General features: G+C 40.7%; 1 protein-coding gene across 15 annotated transcripts in view; it reads right to left on the bottom strand.

Annotated features, from left to right (window-relative positions):
- The window catches only part of EIF4ENIF1 (eukaryotic translation initiation factor 4E nuclear import factor 1), a 45,469-nt gene that overhangs the window by 13,071 nt on the left and 11,909 nt on the right, over nucleotides 1-20,489 (bottom strand). For all 15 annotated transcript variants that reach the window (XM_082697857.1, XM_082697855.1, XM_082697861.1 and 12 more), the window contains exons 3-10: nucleotides 18,624-18,697; nucleotides 15,473-15,600; nucleotides 12,954-13,240; nucleotides 12,478-12,679; nucleotides 7,584-7,759; nucleotides 1,545-1,680; nucleotides 1,140-1,319; nucleotides 348-580 (exon numbers count right to left, since the gene is read on the bottom strand). In XM_082697857.1, the coding sequence (XP_082553983.1) occupies nucleotides 348-580; nucleotides 1,140-1,319; nucleotides 1,545-1,680; nucleotides 7,584-7,759; nucleotides 12,478-12,679; nucleotides 12,954-13,240; nucleotides 15,473-15,600; nucleotides 18,624-18,697 (1,416 nt within the window). The remainder of the gene's footprint in view (nucleotides 1-347; nucleotides 581-1,139; nucleotides 1,320-1,544; nucleotides 1,681-7,583; nucleotides 7,760-12,477; nucleotides 12,680-12,953; nucleotides 13,241-15,472; nucleotides 15,601-18,623; nucleotides 18,698-20,489) is intronic.

Genomic DNA, 20,489 nt, shown 5'->3' with positions numbered 1-20,489 from the left:
TATTTTGGCTTAAGTAGCTGAATAAACAAAAAAACCTCTGGAGTGCATCCAAAAAATATTTTTTCTACCCCCCCCTTTCTTTTTTAGCAGTCACTTAAAGTTATATCCAAAACTTTTAATCGTTACACTGTCACCCATAAAACATACAGATTAGCCACAAGCCTTCTTTTTCTAGTAACAAATAGCACAGTGATAATTAAAGAACACACAAAAGCATCAAGGACCAAATGACTATTAAAGAACTTCCAACTTACTCAGAATACCATTTTTTAAGTCCATTTATTATAGTGGGAAATGGAATAGAAAGGGAAAAGCAGAAAAGGCTGGGGTTTGTGCCAAATACTTACGCTGACTTTGGGCTGAGAAGGCAAAGTCCCACTTGCCTTCATGGTGCTCACTAGTTTGTTGAATGCAGTCATATCTCCATCTTTCTTGAGCTGTCGATTACTGGTTACAGCATTCAGGGTCTCCTCTAAGTGTTCTGCCATGAAGGGAGTCGAATTCTTCACTGGCTGGTCAACCTTCAAGCCTTTGAGCCCCGCTTCTACCTCTTCCACTGACAGCACAACTCCTGAATGCGCTGAAAGATTCAGAAAATCCAGATCAAGCCAAGCCAGGGTATATGTGTTGGGAATGCTCTTTGGCAACCATGATGGTCAATGTGAAAATAATAATTTATTTCACAGTTGAACTGAGGTCAGAAGAGGTCGATACCAAAAACAAACAAACTGAAGACTTAAAATCATGGCTGCTCAGTGGAAATAAGGCCATAATTCTGTACTTAGGAAGACGGCATAAAACTAAGGTCTATGTTGAGGGTACATAACTAAGCAAGAACATGGCAGACTGAGGCAAAGGTGTAAGAAGCTGCCAACGTATCCCCAGGAGGACTACAGCATTAACGGGAGTATAATAATCAAGCTCCAGGTGAGGAGGAGGACTTGGAGGAAAAGCCCATGAACCACCAACTAATAGCTTCTCAAGAAGGTGGTACTGTTTGATAAAAATTTTGAAATACATTAAATAAAAACCACTCGCTATTTGACTTTTGATGAAACAGCAGTATGTTAGAACCAAGTGCCCTAAGACTGAGATCCACACTTTTTCAATGCGTAAAGGAGACTCTAATAAACACTTACAGCTCTCCTTAAGTTTTTCTTTATTTGCAGAAAGACTGGAAAGAAGAGGTTTTAAATCCACTTTGGCTTTCTGTAGCATTTCTAAAATATCCACTTTATTTTCAGCATGGTCTTCCAGTGGGATAGGAGCAAAATAATTCCCCGAGTTCTGCCCAGGAGAGAGGATGGCTTGTTCCAGACCTAATATTGCAAGTAAAGATATTCATTAATCAACTGGTTCCAATAAAGCACAGAAACAGATCTTCAACAGTTATTAAAAGGGGCACAAATTGAAGGTTTTTTGTATTGTTTTGTTTTAAGTACCCAGAGACTCTTTAACTCTACTGTACCCTAATGAAGACAGAATGAACCATGTCAAAAAAGGCTCAAAACCACATTAAAAGTCAGAATCTGAAGCCATTTTACCCGCTAGTCTCTCCAGTTCTTCATGTGGTGTTGACCCAAGACTGCTGGATCGGCTTCCTGACCGGCTTGGGTTAGAGAACCACCTACTGAACCGACTGGCGGAGACTGACCCTTCTCCCAAAACATCTTCTATCATCTAAAAAGAAAGACAAGGAGCTAAAATAATGGTTTCTAGGTGAAAAGAACAACAAGGTTCAAATTTTTTAAAAAGTTCACTTACTTTGAAACTTCCTTTGATGTTGCTGACCTGAAGGTAAACACCCTCAGAATTTATGATTTTCAACATCTTTAATTTTTCTTCCCCTCCAGAGTCATTTCTGAGTAACCCAAAGGTAGGCATTACTGACCATGTACTTTCTGATCATACAATGAAAAACCTCTGTGTCACAGAATATGTTCTGGTTTTCTATCCTTTGCCTCTGTAGAAAGTTCATGATCTACTTAATTATCTCAGAGGACAGTTTCAAAATCAAAATCAGCACCACAGTAAAGCATTCCATTGCCAAGCTGCTGGGTGGCCTTCAACTAAATATCAAGGATGGAGAGATGATGAAAGAAAGCCCTTGCTTCAAACTTCAACTTTGTTTCTTTTATGAAGATCATAAAATTCAATGGTGACAATTTTAGAAGCTAAGAAGTAGAGCTCGTAGAGATCATAATTCCAGTCTAAGTTTACAAAGTGTCAGAAAGTAAAAGATGAACTTTTAACGGATTTCTAGTATGTTTGAACTTAATAGGGAGTTTGCAAGTTTTGTTTTCTTTGAAATCCAGCTGCAGTAGTTTGTTCAGTTAACAAGAATAATTGATGTGCTACAATCAGATATAATTTCTCAACACTGTTTTGTAACAGTAATTTCCATTATCAATCCTTAAAAACTAGATTGACGCATTAAAAATATTTTAATTCTATTCTATCCTAAGTCCAGTTAAATATCCAAACTGGTATTTATGCAGTGTTCTTTCTTATCCATATTTAGAAAAGACAAGGTAAAGCAAATGTCAATCCAAAAAATGAGGCACACCTTGAAAGGCATAAACTTTCATTTCTATACCAATGACAAAGCAAAAACAGGTTTTCCCCCAAACTAGCATGAGGATGGCAAAGCAGTGACACTGTTTTATCTAAAGACAGGAACCCACAATTTCCAGTCAAAATTCAGCGACAACAGTTTGGATTTCTTATTTTATTCTCATCTAGAAGAATTTTCTCATAATGTACCCAAGCTAAGCCATGAAATACTTCTCTTGAACACAAGAATGAGAGATTTTAATTCATGATGCTAAGTTATTATTTGTGGTACTCCTGTTTTCTGGAGTATTATTCAGTTTCAATCACTCACTTGTAGACTAGCGGACTTTAAAGTGTACAAATTTTGCCATAATTAGAATAGAAGAGAAGCATGTAAGAAGTAAGTGTTTCATTGTGGAAAATTGAGAATTGTACCTAAAATATAAGGGATAAAATATAAGGGATATCCTTAGGAATAAATAGGAATTATTTTAAAACTAAAAGCTATAGCCATTAAAAATGTTTTGTTTTTTTTTTTTTAAAGATTTTATTTATTTATTTGACAGAGAGAAATCACAAGTAGATGGAGAGGCAGGCAGAGAGAGAGAGAGAGGGAAGCAGGCTCTCTGCTGAGCAGTGAGCCCGATGCGGGACTCGATCCCAGGACTCTGAGATCATGACCTGAGCCGAAGGCAGCGGCTTAACCCACTGAGCCACCCAGGCGCCCGCCATTAAAAATGTTTTAATGTTGAAAAGAATGTGAAATTTTACAAGTAGCCAAAAATCTCTTTGCATTTTAATCCTCTTATTTCCTCTGATCTTAGTGTATCCGAAAATAGAAGATACACAAGAACAACATGAAAAAGCAAAGGACATGAATATGACATCTGGACATTTTTTAAAGCCATGACAGTAAGAAACTCATTTCCATATTTTGATCAGTGATCAACTTTGTTTCTGTTAGAGCTGTTTTATTACAGCTAGAACATAAAAAGTAGAAAAAAAGTTACTCTTACACACATTTATTAGAAATGCCAATTTCAAGAAACTAAAGTATTTTAAGCCCAAAAGGAATCCTAACAGTATTTTCTAGTCAGTCATTTTTACCACACAGCAAGCAGGGATGATCTAACAGCAGTGAGATTTCCTGAACCTTGGTACAGGAAATGGAGAGGTGGTACAGGCTGCTTGCTCTAACTTCTTGGTCAAGACATCCTCTGTTACCCTCTTGTCAGCCATCAGCTGGTCAAGATTAGCCTATGGACTATAATCTGGCATGTTTAAACTTTACTCCTGCATTTTTAACAACATTAAAACAAAAGATTTTATCTATTTATTTGACAGAGACAGGCACAGTGAGAGAGGAAACACAAGCAGGGGGAGTGGGGGAGGGAAAGCAGGTTTCCCACAGAGCAAGGAGCCCGACATTAGGCTTGATCCCAGGACCTTTGGAATCACCACCCAAGCTGAAGGCAGGCGTTTAACGACTAAGCCACCCAGGCATCCCTTTAAGTAACATTTTAAGGTAACATGACTGTTAGTCTGGCCCTTCAAACAAGGTCATTTAGACAAGTCATTTCTTAAGATTCGTATTATTCTGATTGTCAAAGACACTGTAAAATATTTTCTTTATAAAAAATATTTTCTCTTTGACAATTACTAGGTTTTACTGATCAATGCTCTTCTAGTACTTTCCACTTTTATGGAAATTTCTATCATTTTGAATTTTTTCACTCCAGTATGCTTTTTGGGATTTGTAACAAAGATATACATTTTCTTCTGAGTACACTTTTGATTATAACACTAAGGTTCTTCTATGTCATGATCCTTGTTCATCACTCTAAATAGTTTACTCTTTCTACTCTGAATTTCTTTTTCTTCATTCAACATAAGTAAGCACCTATTATGTGTCATGCGCTGTAGTAAGACTTCTATCATATCTAAAATAAACTTATTTTTAATTATTTAACTGAAATTACTTGCACATGTGATCCAAATTTTCAGTTTGAGTAGATTTTTTATGACTTTCAACTTCCAATGTGTTGTAATGGCAGTAAATATAGCCTACAAATATAGGTATAATTCTGTTTTTATCTATTAATACTTAACACTGGTGGAGCTTACTGAGTGCCATGTACTATTTCATGCACTTTTTATAACATTTCTCAGTTGATACTCAAATCCTACGTAGTTCTTATTTTTCCTAATTGGTCATTTATTGAGCATAATATTAGAATTACATGGCACAGGGCGCCTGGGTGGCTCAGTGGGTTAAGCCACTGCCTTCGGCTCAGGTCATGATCTCAGGGTCCTGGGATCGAGTCCCACATCGGGCTCTCTGCTCGGCAGGGAGCCTGCTTCCCTGTCTCTCTCTCTCTCTGCCTGCCTCTCCGTCTACCTTGTGATCTCTATCAAATAAATAAATAAAATCTTTAAAAAAAAAAAAAAAAGAATTACATGGCACAATCAGGGCATTTGTTTTTAACTGATCCCAGCTTTGTTTTTAAGTAAACATATTATATATACCTTAATGGGCAGGATCTTTATGAAAAACATGGAGAATTCCTAGCCTAGTAGCAACTACTGCTCAGCTTTAGCCAAATTTTGATTGAGGGTGAGGGCCAAAAGATAAGATATCGTGAAGCTCCCACAGTGCCTTTTTTGCTTCAGAGGCATTATAGTTGTGGGGCATTAAAAACAAAGACCCTTAACTGAAACTGCTAGGAGTCAAAGTTCAGTGTCTACCACTTACTGGATGTGTGACTTTGGGCAAGTTACTTCAGCCTCTGTGCTTGTTTCCTCATCTGTAAAATGGAAAGAGTAGTAATCTAATTTACAAGGGTTTATGAGCATTAGATGACTTACTACATGTGAAGGCTAATGAATGTTACCTATAAGTAAAAGTTTAGTTTTGAACTCTTCTGTGCAAGTGCATGGGTTAAGTTTTACAGGTGTTCACATCTGGAGTTAAGAATAAGCCTACAAATTTTGACCTTTTGCGGTGAAAACTTTTTACAGTAAGATTCCATCTAAGGGGGGAAGAAAAAGCTACTAATGTCCCCTTAAAAGCTAAGAATTTTCCAGCAAGGAAATTAAGCTCCTGTCTGAATGCCATGCTTCTGCTCAGTGAGCCGAAGGACTACTACCAACTAGCTGACTGGAAGTGAGGTGTCTGACTGGAGACTTACAGCTACAACTGCTGCTAGAACTTAAGGAACAGAATCAGCCACACAGTTGCCAGTTGATTTAGAGCCACACTCCACAAGCTCCTGAAGGGTGCTCTAGACAAGTGTGCTCTTGGACCACATGGAGAGAAGTTCAGAAAGTCAAAGTAAATGTTTAGATACTTTTATAGCAATAGAGCACTGCTGTGACTTTTGTAGTTTATACGAAAGCATGGTCCGCAAGGACTGGAAATACAACTTGACCCCCATCATGGAGAACTTCAGAAGTCTGCTCTAGAACTCACCTGCAACCCTGTACCTATCAGTGTTATGCAGTGTCTGCTTGCCTATTCTGGGTGGCCATCTTCTGGGGACAGGGGCTGCACATGACAAAGGAAAAGAGCCAATGTTGTCTGTTCCGTCATGCACAGATCTCTCCACTCATGCAATAATCAAGCAAGGAGCCACTACAGATATGAAGTAGAGTCATTAAACCACCAATTTTAAAGGACAGGTTGAATGTATTTGCTGTATTTGGTGCTATAAATGAGATGTCTAGATCATACAGACACTTTTGGGCAAATGTGGGTTTTGGTTTTGAGAGAGAGAGGGAGAGAGAGAGAGAGAGGTTGGGGAGGGGCAGAGGGCGAGAGAATCTTAAGCAGGTTCCATGCCCAGCATGAAGCCTGATTCAGGGCTCAATCTCACAACCCTAAGATCAGGACCTGAGCCAAAATCAAGAGTCAGATGCTTAACCAATGGAGCCACCCAGGTGCTCCAAATGTTTTTTAGGATTCTGTTTCCTCATGGAGTGCCTTGGTGGCTCCACTAGTTAAGCATCTGCCTTCAGCTCAGGTCATGATCCCAGGGTCCTGGGATGGAGCCCTGTATTGGGCTCCCTGCTCAGCGGAGAGTCAGCTTTCTCCCTTTCTCTGTCCCTCTGCCCCTCCCTCTGCTTGTGCTTACTCTAGCTCTCTCTCAAACAAAAAAAAAAAAATTTTTTTTAATACTTTATTTCTTTGAGAGAGCTAGTGAGAGATAGCATGAGCAGAAAGGAGGGGGAGAAGCAGAATCCCCACCAAGCAGGGAGCCTGATGTGGGGCTGAATCCCAGGATTCTGGGATAATGACCAGAACTGAAGACAAACACCTACCAACTGAGCCATCCAGGCGCCCCTCAAATAAAATTTTTTAAAAAACTGTTTCATGGTGACTCTATACACTCTTTCAATAACCACAGAAGAAACTTATTTCTGTGTGCACAGGTCAGAGTTCTATCTTTTATCCAATTTGTGAAGCTACAGTAATCCCTGAAGGACCAAAGACAATAGGAGCAAGGGCCGGTAGCAAGTGAAGATCTGGGATGTCTTACTGTTTCTACTTTGAAAGACAAGAAAGACTGGACCTCAACAGTTTAACATCAACACTGATAATATTTCAAGGTGCCTTTCACCAGGTTTTCAGAACCATCACACCACAAAGTTACCACCTAACTAGTCAACTTTATGCAAGGATACACATCAGCATGATGCTAATCACCAGTTATAAAAATCCACCTCCACGGCAAGTCTATAACAAACACTTAACTATTTAAAAATAAAAGCAGACAATGTTCTTAACATCTGAAGAATTCTTAGTCTAATGCTGCCAGTCTAGAAAAAGAGGTAACGGTACAGAATTCTCACTTGGTCATTTCCACTAGGCCTCTCAAAACAAAGCCATGAAAACTCAAATAATATTTATGAATAAAAGCCTAAATCCCCCAAACATCTAGCAAAACAATACTTTAAAGAGTATCCTAAATATTCAGGTCAAATTTAACCATATAGTTGCTCCATCTTGTTTATAAGTGTGCTGCTACACTCACCGAAGCCAAGCCTGGCACCTTATCAAGGTTAAAGAACTCATTAAAGTCAAATTCTCCTGGGGACTGCTCAGGCAAGACGGCGTCCCTTGGCACTTCCTGATCAGCAGCAGGCTCCTGTGCGAGGATGACCTCCACCTCATCCTCTTCGGCCACTCCTCCATTGCATTCGACTATGCCTGAAAGCAAAACCAGGACAAAAAGTGATCTGATCAAGTGAACCGCTCTAGGCTTAATCTGTGGCCTCAGCCATCAGCACACGTGCAAAAGAGCCACGGATAACTTTAAAGGCAAATCTCGTGTGCTGATACAGCATTTGCAACAGTAAAACCATTCCTTTCCTATGGGAGCTAGAGAAGAAAAAAGCCTTACTCACAAGCCAGAACACCAACACAATGCAGGAAGGATGATGGTCACTCTGCCACCCATTCTTCAGGTTTTTTTTTAAAGATAGGTTTTGCAAGTCTCTTAATGCTTAAAAATGGAACCACATTAATTTGGCCCTGCCTTCATCCAGGTATCTGCACCACCACTTTAAGTCAGAGTTTGGCAATCTAAGGTGTTCCTGTGAACCTAGCGTGAGGGCAATTTTCACATGCCTACAGGTTGGTTGTATCTCATCCTTCAAGGTGAAGCTCAAATGTTACCTCTTCTGGGACGCCTGACCTGCCTACCCATTTTTACCATGCCCAGAAACATCACTCACTGCCTTCTCTGTAACTCTTGTGTTGTCTCTCAGAGTACTTATCACACTGTCTAGTGAGATAATTGTTTAGAGAGACCGAGCTCTCTGAAGAGAGGTAATCTGCTTTACTCAGTTCTGTCTTACTCTGTGGTGCCAAGTAAATTTATTTTTTTATTATTATTTTTTTTAATTTAATTTTTTTTTATTTTTAAGATTTTTTATTTATTTCTTTGTCAGAGAGAGAGTGAGCGAGAGCGAGCACAGGCAGACAGAGTGGAAGGCAGAGTCAGAGGGAGAAGCAGTCTCCCCACGGAGCCAGGAGCCTGATGTGGGACTCGATCCCAGGACGCTGGGATCATGACCTGAGCCGAAGGCAGCTGCTTAACCAACTGAGCCACCCAGGTGTCCCGAATTTAAAACTAAGTATTGTTCAGCTGTTGTTAGGATGTGAAGGCAAGGTCTAAGTGAAGCTACCAAGTGTTAACATTTAAGGAATCTAATACCTTCGTTTTAGCTGGAATATGGGAAAAGGCAAAATCCTTAGGATAATTTTTTTTTTCTTTTAAGTAAGTAAGACATTCAACTTTATCCGAAGAACAGGACTCCCAAAGGCCTAGTCTGCAGAATCACCTAGTAAGAGCTACCTATAGTTTCAAGATCTATGGCAGAGAGAAGTCCTCCTGGGGGTTGGGGGGAAGAAGCCACCTCCTGGGCCCATCCCTTCTTAAAAGTCCCCAGTAGTTACTTCAGTCTCGTTATTAATCAGACCAAGAGACACTAAACACGATCAGCTGCTTTCATTCTAATAATGCTTCAAAAGCTAGCCAGCAAAGCAGGGGACTCCAACTGAAGGATTAAGTGGTTTCCTGACCCACAGTTTCAATCCCAGCCAAGTGGCAGAAGCTTCAACCTAAGATGGCCACCAATGCTGTTCCACACCAAGCCGTGTGTATCAAGGTGGCACTGCTCCTCCATAGGGGTGACTACCATAGGACTACCCCGAGCTCTCGAGGGCCTAAAGCCATCAATGAGACAGAAAGTTAGCAAGCCACCGGCAAGGCAATCAGCAGTCTCTCCAGTGCGTTGACACACACTTCCTGCCAAACAGAAGCAAATACTGTTCCTCCCAGACTGACAGTTAAACTAAAATGACTGCTTTGGTGAAGGTACTGCCCTCACTCTACAAAGAAAGGGAGCCCTAGAAAAATGACCAACTCAGTCTAGTCAATGCCCAAACTAGAGCACTAGAGCAGTGCTTCTCCCTGACCCATTTTACCCAGCAGAACCTGCCTGCCCACCCCTCAGGACTGACCAGTGACATTTTGCTGCAGTTTTGGGTCCCAACTTAAGGATGAAAAGTAGAAACAAGAGTCTGTACTTGGCTCATACATTTACAAAAGAAACTTTAATACTTCTCCTACCCCTCTTATTTTGTGTCAATATGGCAATATCTCTTAACAGATAAATAGCTTTTGCAGGCAGCAAGAGTGTCTCACGCAATTTTATGCCATTGTCAAGCTCTCTTGAAAGCAGATGGGGTCAACTGAGTGTGGGTATGAGTGGGCAGATATGTGCACTAGCAGACAAACACAACTGGCCATTTATTATGACAGACTCAAAAGGGAAAGACTTCAGAAAGAGAACTAGGGGGATGTTTTATCACATTCAGAAGGACCATATACCTTCATTAGAGAGAGTGCAATTTAAAATGTTTTTTTTTGTTTTGTTTGAGAGAGAGCACATGTGAGCTATGCAGGGAAGGGCAGAGGAAGAAAGAGAATCTTAAGCAGGCTCCATGCCCCAGCATGGAGCCCAAAACGGGTTCGATCTCACGACCCTGAGATCAGGCCTAAGCCAAAATCAAGAGTTGGATGCTAAACTGACTGAGCCACCCAGCCATTCCTAAAATGTTCTTTTCTATCAATGGAGGGTTTTGTCCATTTCTAACTTCTACATTTTTTTCAGGTTACAGGTGTAATGCATATTCAAACTGTTCCAATTATTACCATTTACATATCACTTAGGACTGGGCCCTGTTTAGAACAACTGCTCATTACACATCAGTCTTAAAATCAAACAGGCAAGGAATAGACTTGTCTTGCTCACTGCTACATTCCCAGCACTATGAGGCCTGCAGAGAACAGCTATATAAAATAATTCTGCGGAGGGACGCTTGGGAGGCTTAGCACGTTAAGCGTCGACTCTGATTTTGGCTCAGGTCACAATCTTGGGGTTGTGACACTGAGACCTGAGTCGGGCTCCGTGTTCAGCGGGAACCCTGAGTTTCTGTCTTTTACTCTGCCCCTCCCCACCCTCTCCCAACTCTCTCTAAACAAACAAAAAGTCATGGAAAGCTAGAGTACAGATACAAACATGGACTAAAAGGTACTCACCATCCCTCCCCTTTCATTTTTACAGCCAAGATGAAATTACAGGGTACCTGTTGATCCTAAATACAGTAGGATTTAAATACAATAGCTAAGATGGCCTAGGGACCTTCAGCAATTAACTTTTTATTTATTTATTTATTTATTTTAAGATTTTATTTATTTGACAGAGAGAGATCGAGCAAGAGAGGAAGCACAAACAGGGGGAATGGGAGAGGGAGAGGCAGGCTTCCCATTGAGCCTGGAGCCCAACTCGGGGCTCAGTCTCACATCCCCAAGATCATGACCTGAGCCAAAGGCGGACACTTAATGACTGAGCCAGGCACCCCTGCAATTAACTATTGGGATGAGTGAGCTAGGACCCCTGGATTCCACTCAAGGGGCTGCCATGAAATCCATGTGACAGGGTCTTGGGTTGTTCTTTCTTTCCAGACTCTCTTTGTATTTTTAAGGTAAGGAGGTGACACTCACACCATCTGGCTCATACATTTGTTGATACAAGAACGGGTAAAATTCAGATTGTACCAGTTAAGAAAAACATGTGTTTTTCACTAGAAGCCTTATCTTTATCTTATGTAAAAAAAAACCACACTTGGCTGGTGCTGCTTTAGTCTGAGAATGACACAAGGGTATGTCTCAAAGGCTATTTCAGAGCAACGTCTCCCAAGTTACCCATCGATTTCCTGCGCTGCCCCAGGGAACAATGTGTAACAGCATAAAAATAATGATAATGTCTACTGTATTTCAAAGATATTACAAAAAAAGGGCAAGTGATTTCTCCCTACTTTCCCCTAAAGAAATTCCACTAGCTTATTTTCTGCTGAGATTTATCTTAGCCTCAAAATATTAAGATGCTACTGATTAAACACGTATTAAGACAGATTTCTACTTTTGTTAACAGTATCTGCCAAAAGGTGTTTTTCAATTAATCCTGAAAGCTGAAGAGAACTAGAACTTAATCAAGAAGTGCCCACAAGAGGCTAAGCTCTGATTTCCTCTGATTTTTCACATTTGATCTTTAATGCTAAAAGTAACACTTAAAGTTATGGAGTAAGCAGTGTCTTCACCTTATAAAGAAACAGACCCACCTCAAAAGTTTTATCAAAGATTATCCCTTTGTAAACAGCAGCCTCAGTACTTAAACCCAGGCTAGCCAGCCTGGCTCTTCACCAATTCTCAGGATCATCAGCCCAGGACTGGCCATCTTGGATCCAGGCTACTGCCCTGAAAATAACTAATGGGCCCCCAACCCTACACCAGGCAATCTCACATTAGCTCTGGCTTCTTCAGTTTAGCAAAGGAGATACCTCACCTCATCTCACAGCTGAGTCTGGGAGAAGCTAAGTCATAAACAACTCCTGTAGGAAGGTCTAACCATGGTGACGAAGGTGGACTCTGAAGCACAAAAGGACTTGTTCAACTCCCAACTTCACTACTTACTTCGTCAGTATCCACAGAGAAGTCCCTCAGCCTCCTGCTCTCCATTCACTCATCCATAAAAGCACCAACCTCATAGGGCTGTTAGAAGTGGGATTATACACAAAATGCTTACCACTATGCAGAGTGCTCAAAAAGAAGACTCCTTCACTATTTCTACCGTGTTTCTTATCTCTAGGGAACCCTTTTGTGTACACAGTGCTCCTACAGGGTAATGTGAGACTTCTGCTTAGCTCTGCGTGCAGAACAAGTTGAGAATAGAGTATGATATACAAGTAGGAATTCACACTTAAGAAGCAGTTTCAAAATCAGGCTACAACGTTAGAAACTTTCAACTGGTACATCTCATATTAGAACAGTTAGCTTCCCTCTCAAAGTCTTTGCTTACCTTCCTTCATGGAGGCTGTCCGTCGCCTTGTTCTTTTTCTCCCCTTGTGATCTTCTTCTAGTATCTTATCATCAAAGCCAGTCAGCTCAATGGTCTCAGACTGACTTGTGGGTCCAGCTGAGAACCATTCTGGTTCTTCTTCTGTGTAGGAATCATTTCTTCTTCGCTCACCAAAGACACGCTTACTATCCCCAAACTCCCTCTGGAAAAATACACAATGTAAGATAAAAAAATAAGGTTCTAGTTAAGGCATTTCTACCTCAGTTAAGGTCCTGATGAATTAAGTAGTGCTCAACACAATGAAGATATGATGCTGCAGACTTGAAGTCCCTCCCAGCCCCCCAGCACACTCTCTTCTTCTCTATCTGGCTGAAGAATGGGCTGTGTTCATCCAGCACCTCAAAATAACCTGGTATAAATGAAGAGCATATCATGTCCCTAAGTACACAAAGGGCCAAAGAATCTAGAAGACAAACCCTAAATCGCTTGTCCTTATAGTCCCTCTCTCGATCTCGGTCTCTCAAGTCCCGCAGGTCCTTATCATTAAGGCGGTGATCCTTCTCAAAGGTCCGAGCAGAGATTATCCTCCCACTGCCAATCCTCCGTCCGCCAAGCAGGCGAAGCCCATCACTGTCTTTTTCCAGTGGGCTTCCTGAGTGCCGGGAACTAACAGCAGCTGTCACATGGCAGCCCCCTCCAAAGCTTCGTCTCTGTGGGCTGAGAACAACATCTAAGTCGTCTTCTTTCACACGCTCCCGTGGATCTGGAAAGACACCAGAAAGAGAAAGGTAAGCAAACCAGCAGTGGAAAGACACCAGAAAGAGAAAGGTAAGCAAACCAGTTATGTCCACAACTAGTGGTGATGAGGGTATTGGAAAAAAGAGTCACAGGACGCCTGAGTGGCTCAGCTGGTTAAGTGGCTGCCTTTAGCTCAGATCATGATTTTGGGGTCCCGGGACTGCCAAGGAGCCCCTGCATTGGGCTCCTTGCTCAACAGAGAGCCTGCTTCTCCCTCTGCCTGCTCAGTCTGCTGCTCCCCTTGCTTGTGCTCTGACAAATATATAAAATCTTTAAAAAAGAAAAAAAAAAAAAGGAAAGAGTCACCACTGAAACAGCTACAGAGTGCCATGAACATTACATATTTAAATAAGACTAACTCTTTTGTTCTTTCTCCTTGTAGCAATAAATCTATTTCATAATCAATGATTTTCCATGATCAGTCTCCATAACCCTTTATTATTTTTTTAAGATTTTTATTTGACAGAGAGAGAGATGACAAGAGAGGAACAGAATCGGGGGAGTGGGAGAGGGAGAAGCAGGCTTCCTGCCATGCGGGGAGGCTGATGCGGCGCTCGATCCCAGGACCCTGGGATCATGACCTGAGCAGAAGGCAGATGCCTAACTGTGCTGCAAAACAGGTTGGCAGTTTCTCAAAATGTGGAACATACATTTACTATAGGACTCAGCCATTCTACTCTTAGGTATTTACTCAAGAGAAAAGAAAGCGTATGCCTATATAGAAACTTGTACCTGAATATTCATAGTAGTTTTAGTTAATGGTCAGAAACTAGAAACAACCCAAATGTCCATCAACAGATAAATGGATAAAATGTGGCAAATTCACACGATAGACTACTAATAGGCAATAAAAAGGAACTATTTATACGCCCAACATCACGACTGAATCTTAAAACTATTCTAAGTGAGAGAAGCTACCCAAAGAGTGCACACTATAGGATTCCATTTATACTGAATTCTAGAAAATGTTAACTAATCTGTAGTGACAGAAAGCAAATCAGTGCTTGGTGGGGGTTGGTGGGGGGAATGGGGGAGTATGAGGAACGACTCAGAGGTACCAGGAACTTTTGGGGGTGATGGAAATGCTTGTTACTTTGATCATGGTAATGGGTTCACAGGTATATACACCTGCCAAAACATCAAATGTTATACTTTACGTGCAGTCTATTCTTTGTCAATTATATCTTGATAAAGAGCCGAGGAAACCAAACATGTCACCACACAAAAATTCTTCCTAGAAAAACCAGAAAACTGAAGTCCAAGTGAGAAAAAGTTCCTTTAATCTTCTCACCAGGAACAGTACCTAAAACGTATATACTTTTCCAGAATTTCCATGGGGTGTCTCCATGTCTTCTAAAAACAAGACACAGTATAGACAAGTTTCCAATTTACAGCTGAAAAATTTAATACTCCTACCTATAGACGTACCAAAGTTTATGTAACCCATTTCTACCCCTGGACATTTAGGCTGCTTACTAGTTTTTGTCATTTAATACAGTTTCTGTGTAATTAATGATTCTCCTAAAATAAATTTTCTGTTTGAGGGACATTACCAAGTGTACTTGTAAGCTGTGTAGAGGGATCTCATATCTCAAACTAGAATAACCCCTATCTTCTTTGCCAAGTGCCAAATTTGTTTTACGATGAGTTTTCACTTATCTCAAAAGAAGTCCCTCTTGCAACAAGTTCCTTGACTAGCTTCTCCACTGCCAGCTCTCTACTTCACTCCTCAATCTCTTATTGCATTTAAAGAGTAAAGGTATAGAAAACCAAAAGCCAAACTTTAGTCCAGTCTCAAACTATATCCAAACCCTGTATTCAGACCATAATCCACTATTAAGAATTGCCAGAACCAATTTATACCTGAGGACTAATTTCATATAGCAGACTAAGTATAAGTGGATTTCCAGCACTGTTTTATGCTCACTAACATTCTGCCCATCACATCTCACTCAGTTATCCCAAATGATGAAGGGTAGCAGTACTTTTAATTCCAAAAGCACACAGTCTAATGCAGTCTATTTGCCACTGCTATATAGAAAAGTTGATTTTTCTCTGCTAATCAGATAAGCCCAGTTAATAAATCAGTTTCCTGAAAATGACATTTTTCCCTGAATGCATAAAACTCTCAGCTAAGAAACCAGCGGCAAACAAATTTGCTGCTTCAAAATCGGTGCCCTGACTTCTACCCACTCACCTACTATCCTGCGCACAAGGGAAGGCCGGTCTGGATCCAACTCTTTCTTCAGACTTTCCACTGGTGAGTTCCGCCCTGAAGCTGGGTAGAGAGAGGCATGCCACTTTTCCGGGTCCCAGACACCATCACTACAAGTCAAAGGGTACACACAGTTAGCACTTGAACCTGCGGACCACATATGTAGTCTAAATTCTAAATTTCTTCAGGTGGTAAGTTATGAAAATCCCTTTCCAATATAAAACTCCATGGTTGCCATCAGAATGGTTAGCTCTTTTAACATGAAAACGAACAGCTACAGATGGTCCCTGACTTACTATGGTTCAACTCAAGAGGGTTCTACTTGGCAGCAGTGCACATTTAATAGAAACTGTGCTTCAAATTGTAGAAGTTTGATCATTGCCCAGGCTAGCAATGTGTGACATAATGACCTCCTGAGATGCCGTGCAGTGGCAGTGAGCACAGCCACAGCTCCCGGTCGGCCAGTGTGAACACAAGCGTAAACCACACCATTCTGGGTTTTACTTTCAATACAGCATTCAATAGGTTATGAGATATTCAACACTGTATTATATAAAAGGCTTCATGTTAGCTGATTTTGCCCAACTATAGGCTAGTAGAAGTGTTCTGAACACTTTAACATAGCTAGGCTAAGCTGTTAAGATGTTCAGCAGGCCAGATGTCTTATATGCATTTTCGACTAACAGTATTTTCAACTTACGATGGGTTTATTGGAACATACACCATTGTACACTCAGGAAAATCTGTATTAATTCAGTAATATTTTGTTGTTTTTCTTTGTTTTTGTTTTTCATAGAGCACCAACAGTCACTTGAAAACCAGTGGTCTGGGGCACCTGGGAGGCTCAGTGGGTTAAAGCTTCTGCCTTCAGCTCAGGTCATGATCCCAGGGTCCTGGGATCGAGCCCCGCATCGGGCTCTCTGCTCAGCTGGGAGCCTGCGTCCCCCTCTCTATCTGCCTGCCTCACTGCCTACTTGTGATCTCTGTCTGTCAAATAAATAAATAAAATCTTTAAAGAAAAAAAAAAAAAAAGGAAACCAGTGGTCTGTTATAAATGAAACATCAGACACAAACCTTGTGGTGCATGGGGATTACAGTAACTATGCTGTCCTACACAAAGAAGATGCTCCATAAATACTTAAGTTTACTGAAGGAGGAAAACACCAATTTGACTGAAGATCAGTATATAGGAGAGAAAAAGCTCTCACTTAAAGTAGTTCTTGGAATGCCTGGCATATCCTTTTCCAGAATTTTGATGCATACTGTTTCAGTTTTTCCCCACAGGCAGGACAGAAAGCTCTTAAGAACATAAAATGTGTGATCTGGGTTCTAGTTTGACACTCCCTCTCTCTTGATAAGGTGGTAGAGTGTGCAGAACAGGAGCTCTGGAGTCCAACAATCTGGGACAGAATTCTAGTTTTGCCATTACCACCAGGGACATCCTGGATAAGTTAATAAGCTATGCCCTTTACTCTTCTTTTGAAAGGACTTCCCAACCCCTAGATCAGACCAGACTGTGCTAAACACGAGTAGCAGGGTACTCTGCACTTGTCCTTCACTGCCTGTAATGGTGGTAATGATAAACTCCAGAGTACCTCACTGTATCCTTCCACTGACCAATGCTCCATTAAGGCAGTATCTGATAGCACCTGACATAGTATCTGCCACACAGCAGCAGGTACCAACTAAGCATTTCTTGAATAAGTGAGTCAACCTGTCAATCTCAAACTCCTCACACTAAAGAAGATATTACCTATCTTCTGGTGTTGGTGTGAGGATTACCTAGAATTTAAGAATCAAATAAATTTTAACTCTGAGAAGAGAAATACCAGGATGGAAAGGTCTTTATTCTTTCTCCTTATTTTTATTATTATTACTAGCACATTTCCATGTCGAGAATAAAAGTATGTGTACCCTGATAATTTTATGCCAAGAACGGTTTTTTGTTTTGTTTTACATTTTTAAATGATTTTATTTCTTTATTTGACAGAGAGAGAGATCACAAGTAGGTAGAGCAGCAGGCAGAGAGAGAGGGAAGCAGCGCTCCCACTGAGCAGAGCGCCTGATGCGGGGCTTGATCCCAGGACCCTTAGATCATGACCTGAGCCAAAGGCAGAGGCTTAATCCACTGAGCCACCCAGGGGCCCCATGCCAAGAACAGTTTTAACAAGAAAATTCAACTTGAGGCATAAAAAAGATGGACAGCTTTAATGAAAAACAAACAAAAAACAGCTTATGTGAGACCTATTAAAAAAATCCTAACCAACTAGAACAGCCATTGTTCGAGCACCACCTTCATCAGGGGAAAGTGGTTGAATTGAGGAATTCAGACTAATTGAGGAATTGAGACTAAGCAACATTCTGAAGAGTAGACAAATAAAAATAGTATGTCCTATTCAACCAATTAAACTTAATACACTTTGTACATTAAAATTGAGGGCCATGTGAACCATCTACCTTGATATTTAAGAAGTGACCTTAAAGTCCTAAGGTGGCCATAATGAGTGCAATGCAGGGTTATTACAAAGATTTTCAGACCATAATTTAGCTCTAGTCTTCTCAGACCAAAGCCTTCTACCTTTTAGGAAGGAGCCCAAGATGCAAGAGGGCTAACCTAAACAGCTGAATGGTTTTTCTGGCTGGAGGCAAGGAGCGAGGTGGACTAGTACTGCAAGGGTCAGAGTCCTCCTGACCAGCCTCCTCAGGGCAGGCCCTTGAAGGAGCCCCAAAGCACAGGGCAAAAACAACCACCAACAGCAAAAGCCCTGGAGAGGACTCCTGTGTTCAAATCTTAATCCTGCTTTCCGACTATGTGCCTCTGACCAAATCATTTTCTAACTTTAGTTTCATCATTAGTTCTCTGAAAGGGAATTGGTTTGGTAGTCCTTAGTCCCATGAAGCTCAACTTTGAATAGTTAAAACTAATTAATAATAAAACTGATGAAGACAATGCAGTAAGGTGTTACACTGCCCACAGTTTATCTGTGATGTATATGAGCAGAAGCCCAACGTCATTACCCTTGAACTCCCCCCACTCACCATTCTACCAAAAAAACTCTAAAACTTAAATTACCAAGTTTGGTGTAACAAGAAGTTGACTAGAGGGAGCACACCTTTCCCCCTGCTGCCATACCTGTCATATTTTTCAGAGAGGCATGATGGCCTTTGTTTGGAATGAGGGCGTTCTTTTATATCCAAGAGTTCCTCCTAGAAAGAGAAACCAAATGGTAATTTTTGAATAATATTTCTCATACCATGTATTTTCAACTTATATTTGTTCTCAGTAATGACTGGAGTGCCTATTTTAAGGATGTCACAGTTTTTATTTACTTACACCTGGGCTTATTCCAGAAAGGAATGGAGTTAGCTCATCTTACAAGAAGAAGCTCAAGCAGAATTGGCAAATAACTTCATAGTGATCAGTTTCTTGCTAAAAAGACAATTCTCTCACAAACTGCCATTCAAAAATATAGTTGGAGTCTACAAAACTGAATGCTTATCAAGGTATGGAAGCTTCAGGCTTAAATAAGACCTCCAGTTAATTAATATTCTTAAATGCATTCGATTTACAAGCAGATAGATTTTGTCATTGTAAAGTTGCAAGAAAACAAAGCACCAAAAACATCCATTTACCATTTTTCTGATTTGCCTGTTAACATTTTCTCCCATTTAATTTAGCATTTGGGCTCTCTATACCTTTTTTTTTTTTTTTAAACCACAGAAGAGTAAATTGTATACTCATGGTCCTTAACCCTCAATACTTCAGTGCTTATTTCCCAAGAATAAAGATATTCTTTTTTTTTTTTTTTAAAGATTCTATTTATTTATTTGACAGAGAGAAATCACAAGTGGGCAGAGAGGCAGAGAGAGAGAGAGGAGGAAGCAGGCTCCCTGCTGAGCAGAGAGAGCCCGATGCGGGACTCGATCCCAGGACCCTGAGATCATGACCTGAGCCGAAGGCAGCGGCTTAACCCACTGAGCCACTCAGGCGCCCGAATAAGGATATTCTTTCACAGTCTCTTATCCAGTTCCATGAGAGAATGAAGCCCTACAGAAAATAATTTGAGTGTTCTTCCACGGCCTGTATTTGGCCAGTATCACTGTAGATGCATAAAAGAGAACCAAACCCATTATATGTTAACAGATGCCTTAGGGCATAAGGGCTTACCTTCTACAAAACCTGGTTGAGAAGTGCTGCCACTTTTATACAGTTGTCAATAATACTTTTATTTAACAATCCCTCCCAGATTCCAATTGGTCAACTAATCCAAAATGTCCTTTATATTGTTTTAGCCTCGAAAGCAGGATACAGTCTAGCATCAGACATTGACTGTCATATTTCTTTGGGACATTTCTACAACTGAAACATCACTATAATTTCTTCTTTTAGGACACTGACATTTCTAAAGAATACAGCCTACTTTCCCTCGCCCCCAAAAGAACATTATTCATTTGAGGTTTATCTAATGTTTCCTTCTGATTACACTCAGGCTAAGCATCTACGGAAGAGAATACTAACATTAGAAATGTTGTGTCCATCTCAGACCATCACCTGTGGATAATGTGATGTCCATCTGCCCCTTAGTAGTGATCCTGATTTTGATCATCTGGTCAAGGTCAAGGTATTCTCCAGTTTTTCTACAGTTCATTTACTACTTTCCCACTTAAAACTACTGTGCAGTCTGCGAGAAGACTGCACATATCCTGGTCTTCATTAAAATTTCCCCCTGAACTTAGCATCTATCGATGAATCTTGCCCAAACCAATTCTGATTTCCCAACTCTAGGCCTCTGTCCATATCTACCAGTCAACAGGTGGCATTTCACTGGGAGGGAAAACACAAACCATCCCTCTTCCCCCATGTATTTACCTATTATTGGCATGGACTCATAGATTCCTAGTTTTTCCAATAGGTTTAGAATTCATTCATGTCCTTAATTATTTGGGGCTTTTTGGGAGCATCCTCAAGCTGGTTCCTGTGTCTTCTGACATGTCCCAT

This window comes from Mustela nivalis (genome assembly GCF_964662115.1).
Source record: "Mustela nivalis genome assembly, chromosome: 14".
Lineage (NCBI taxonomy): Eukaryota > Metazoa > Chordata > Mammalia > Carnivora > Mustelidae > Mustela > Mustela nivalis.
The sequence above is the reverse complement of the archived record's forward strand: the minus strand, read 5'-3'. Positions and strand labels throughout refer to the sequence as shown.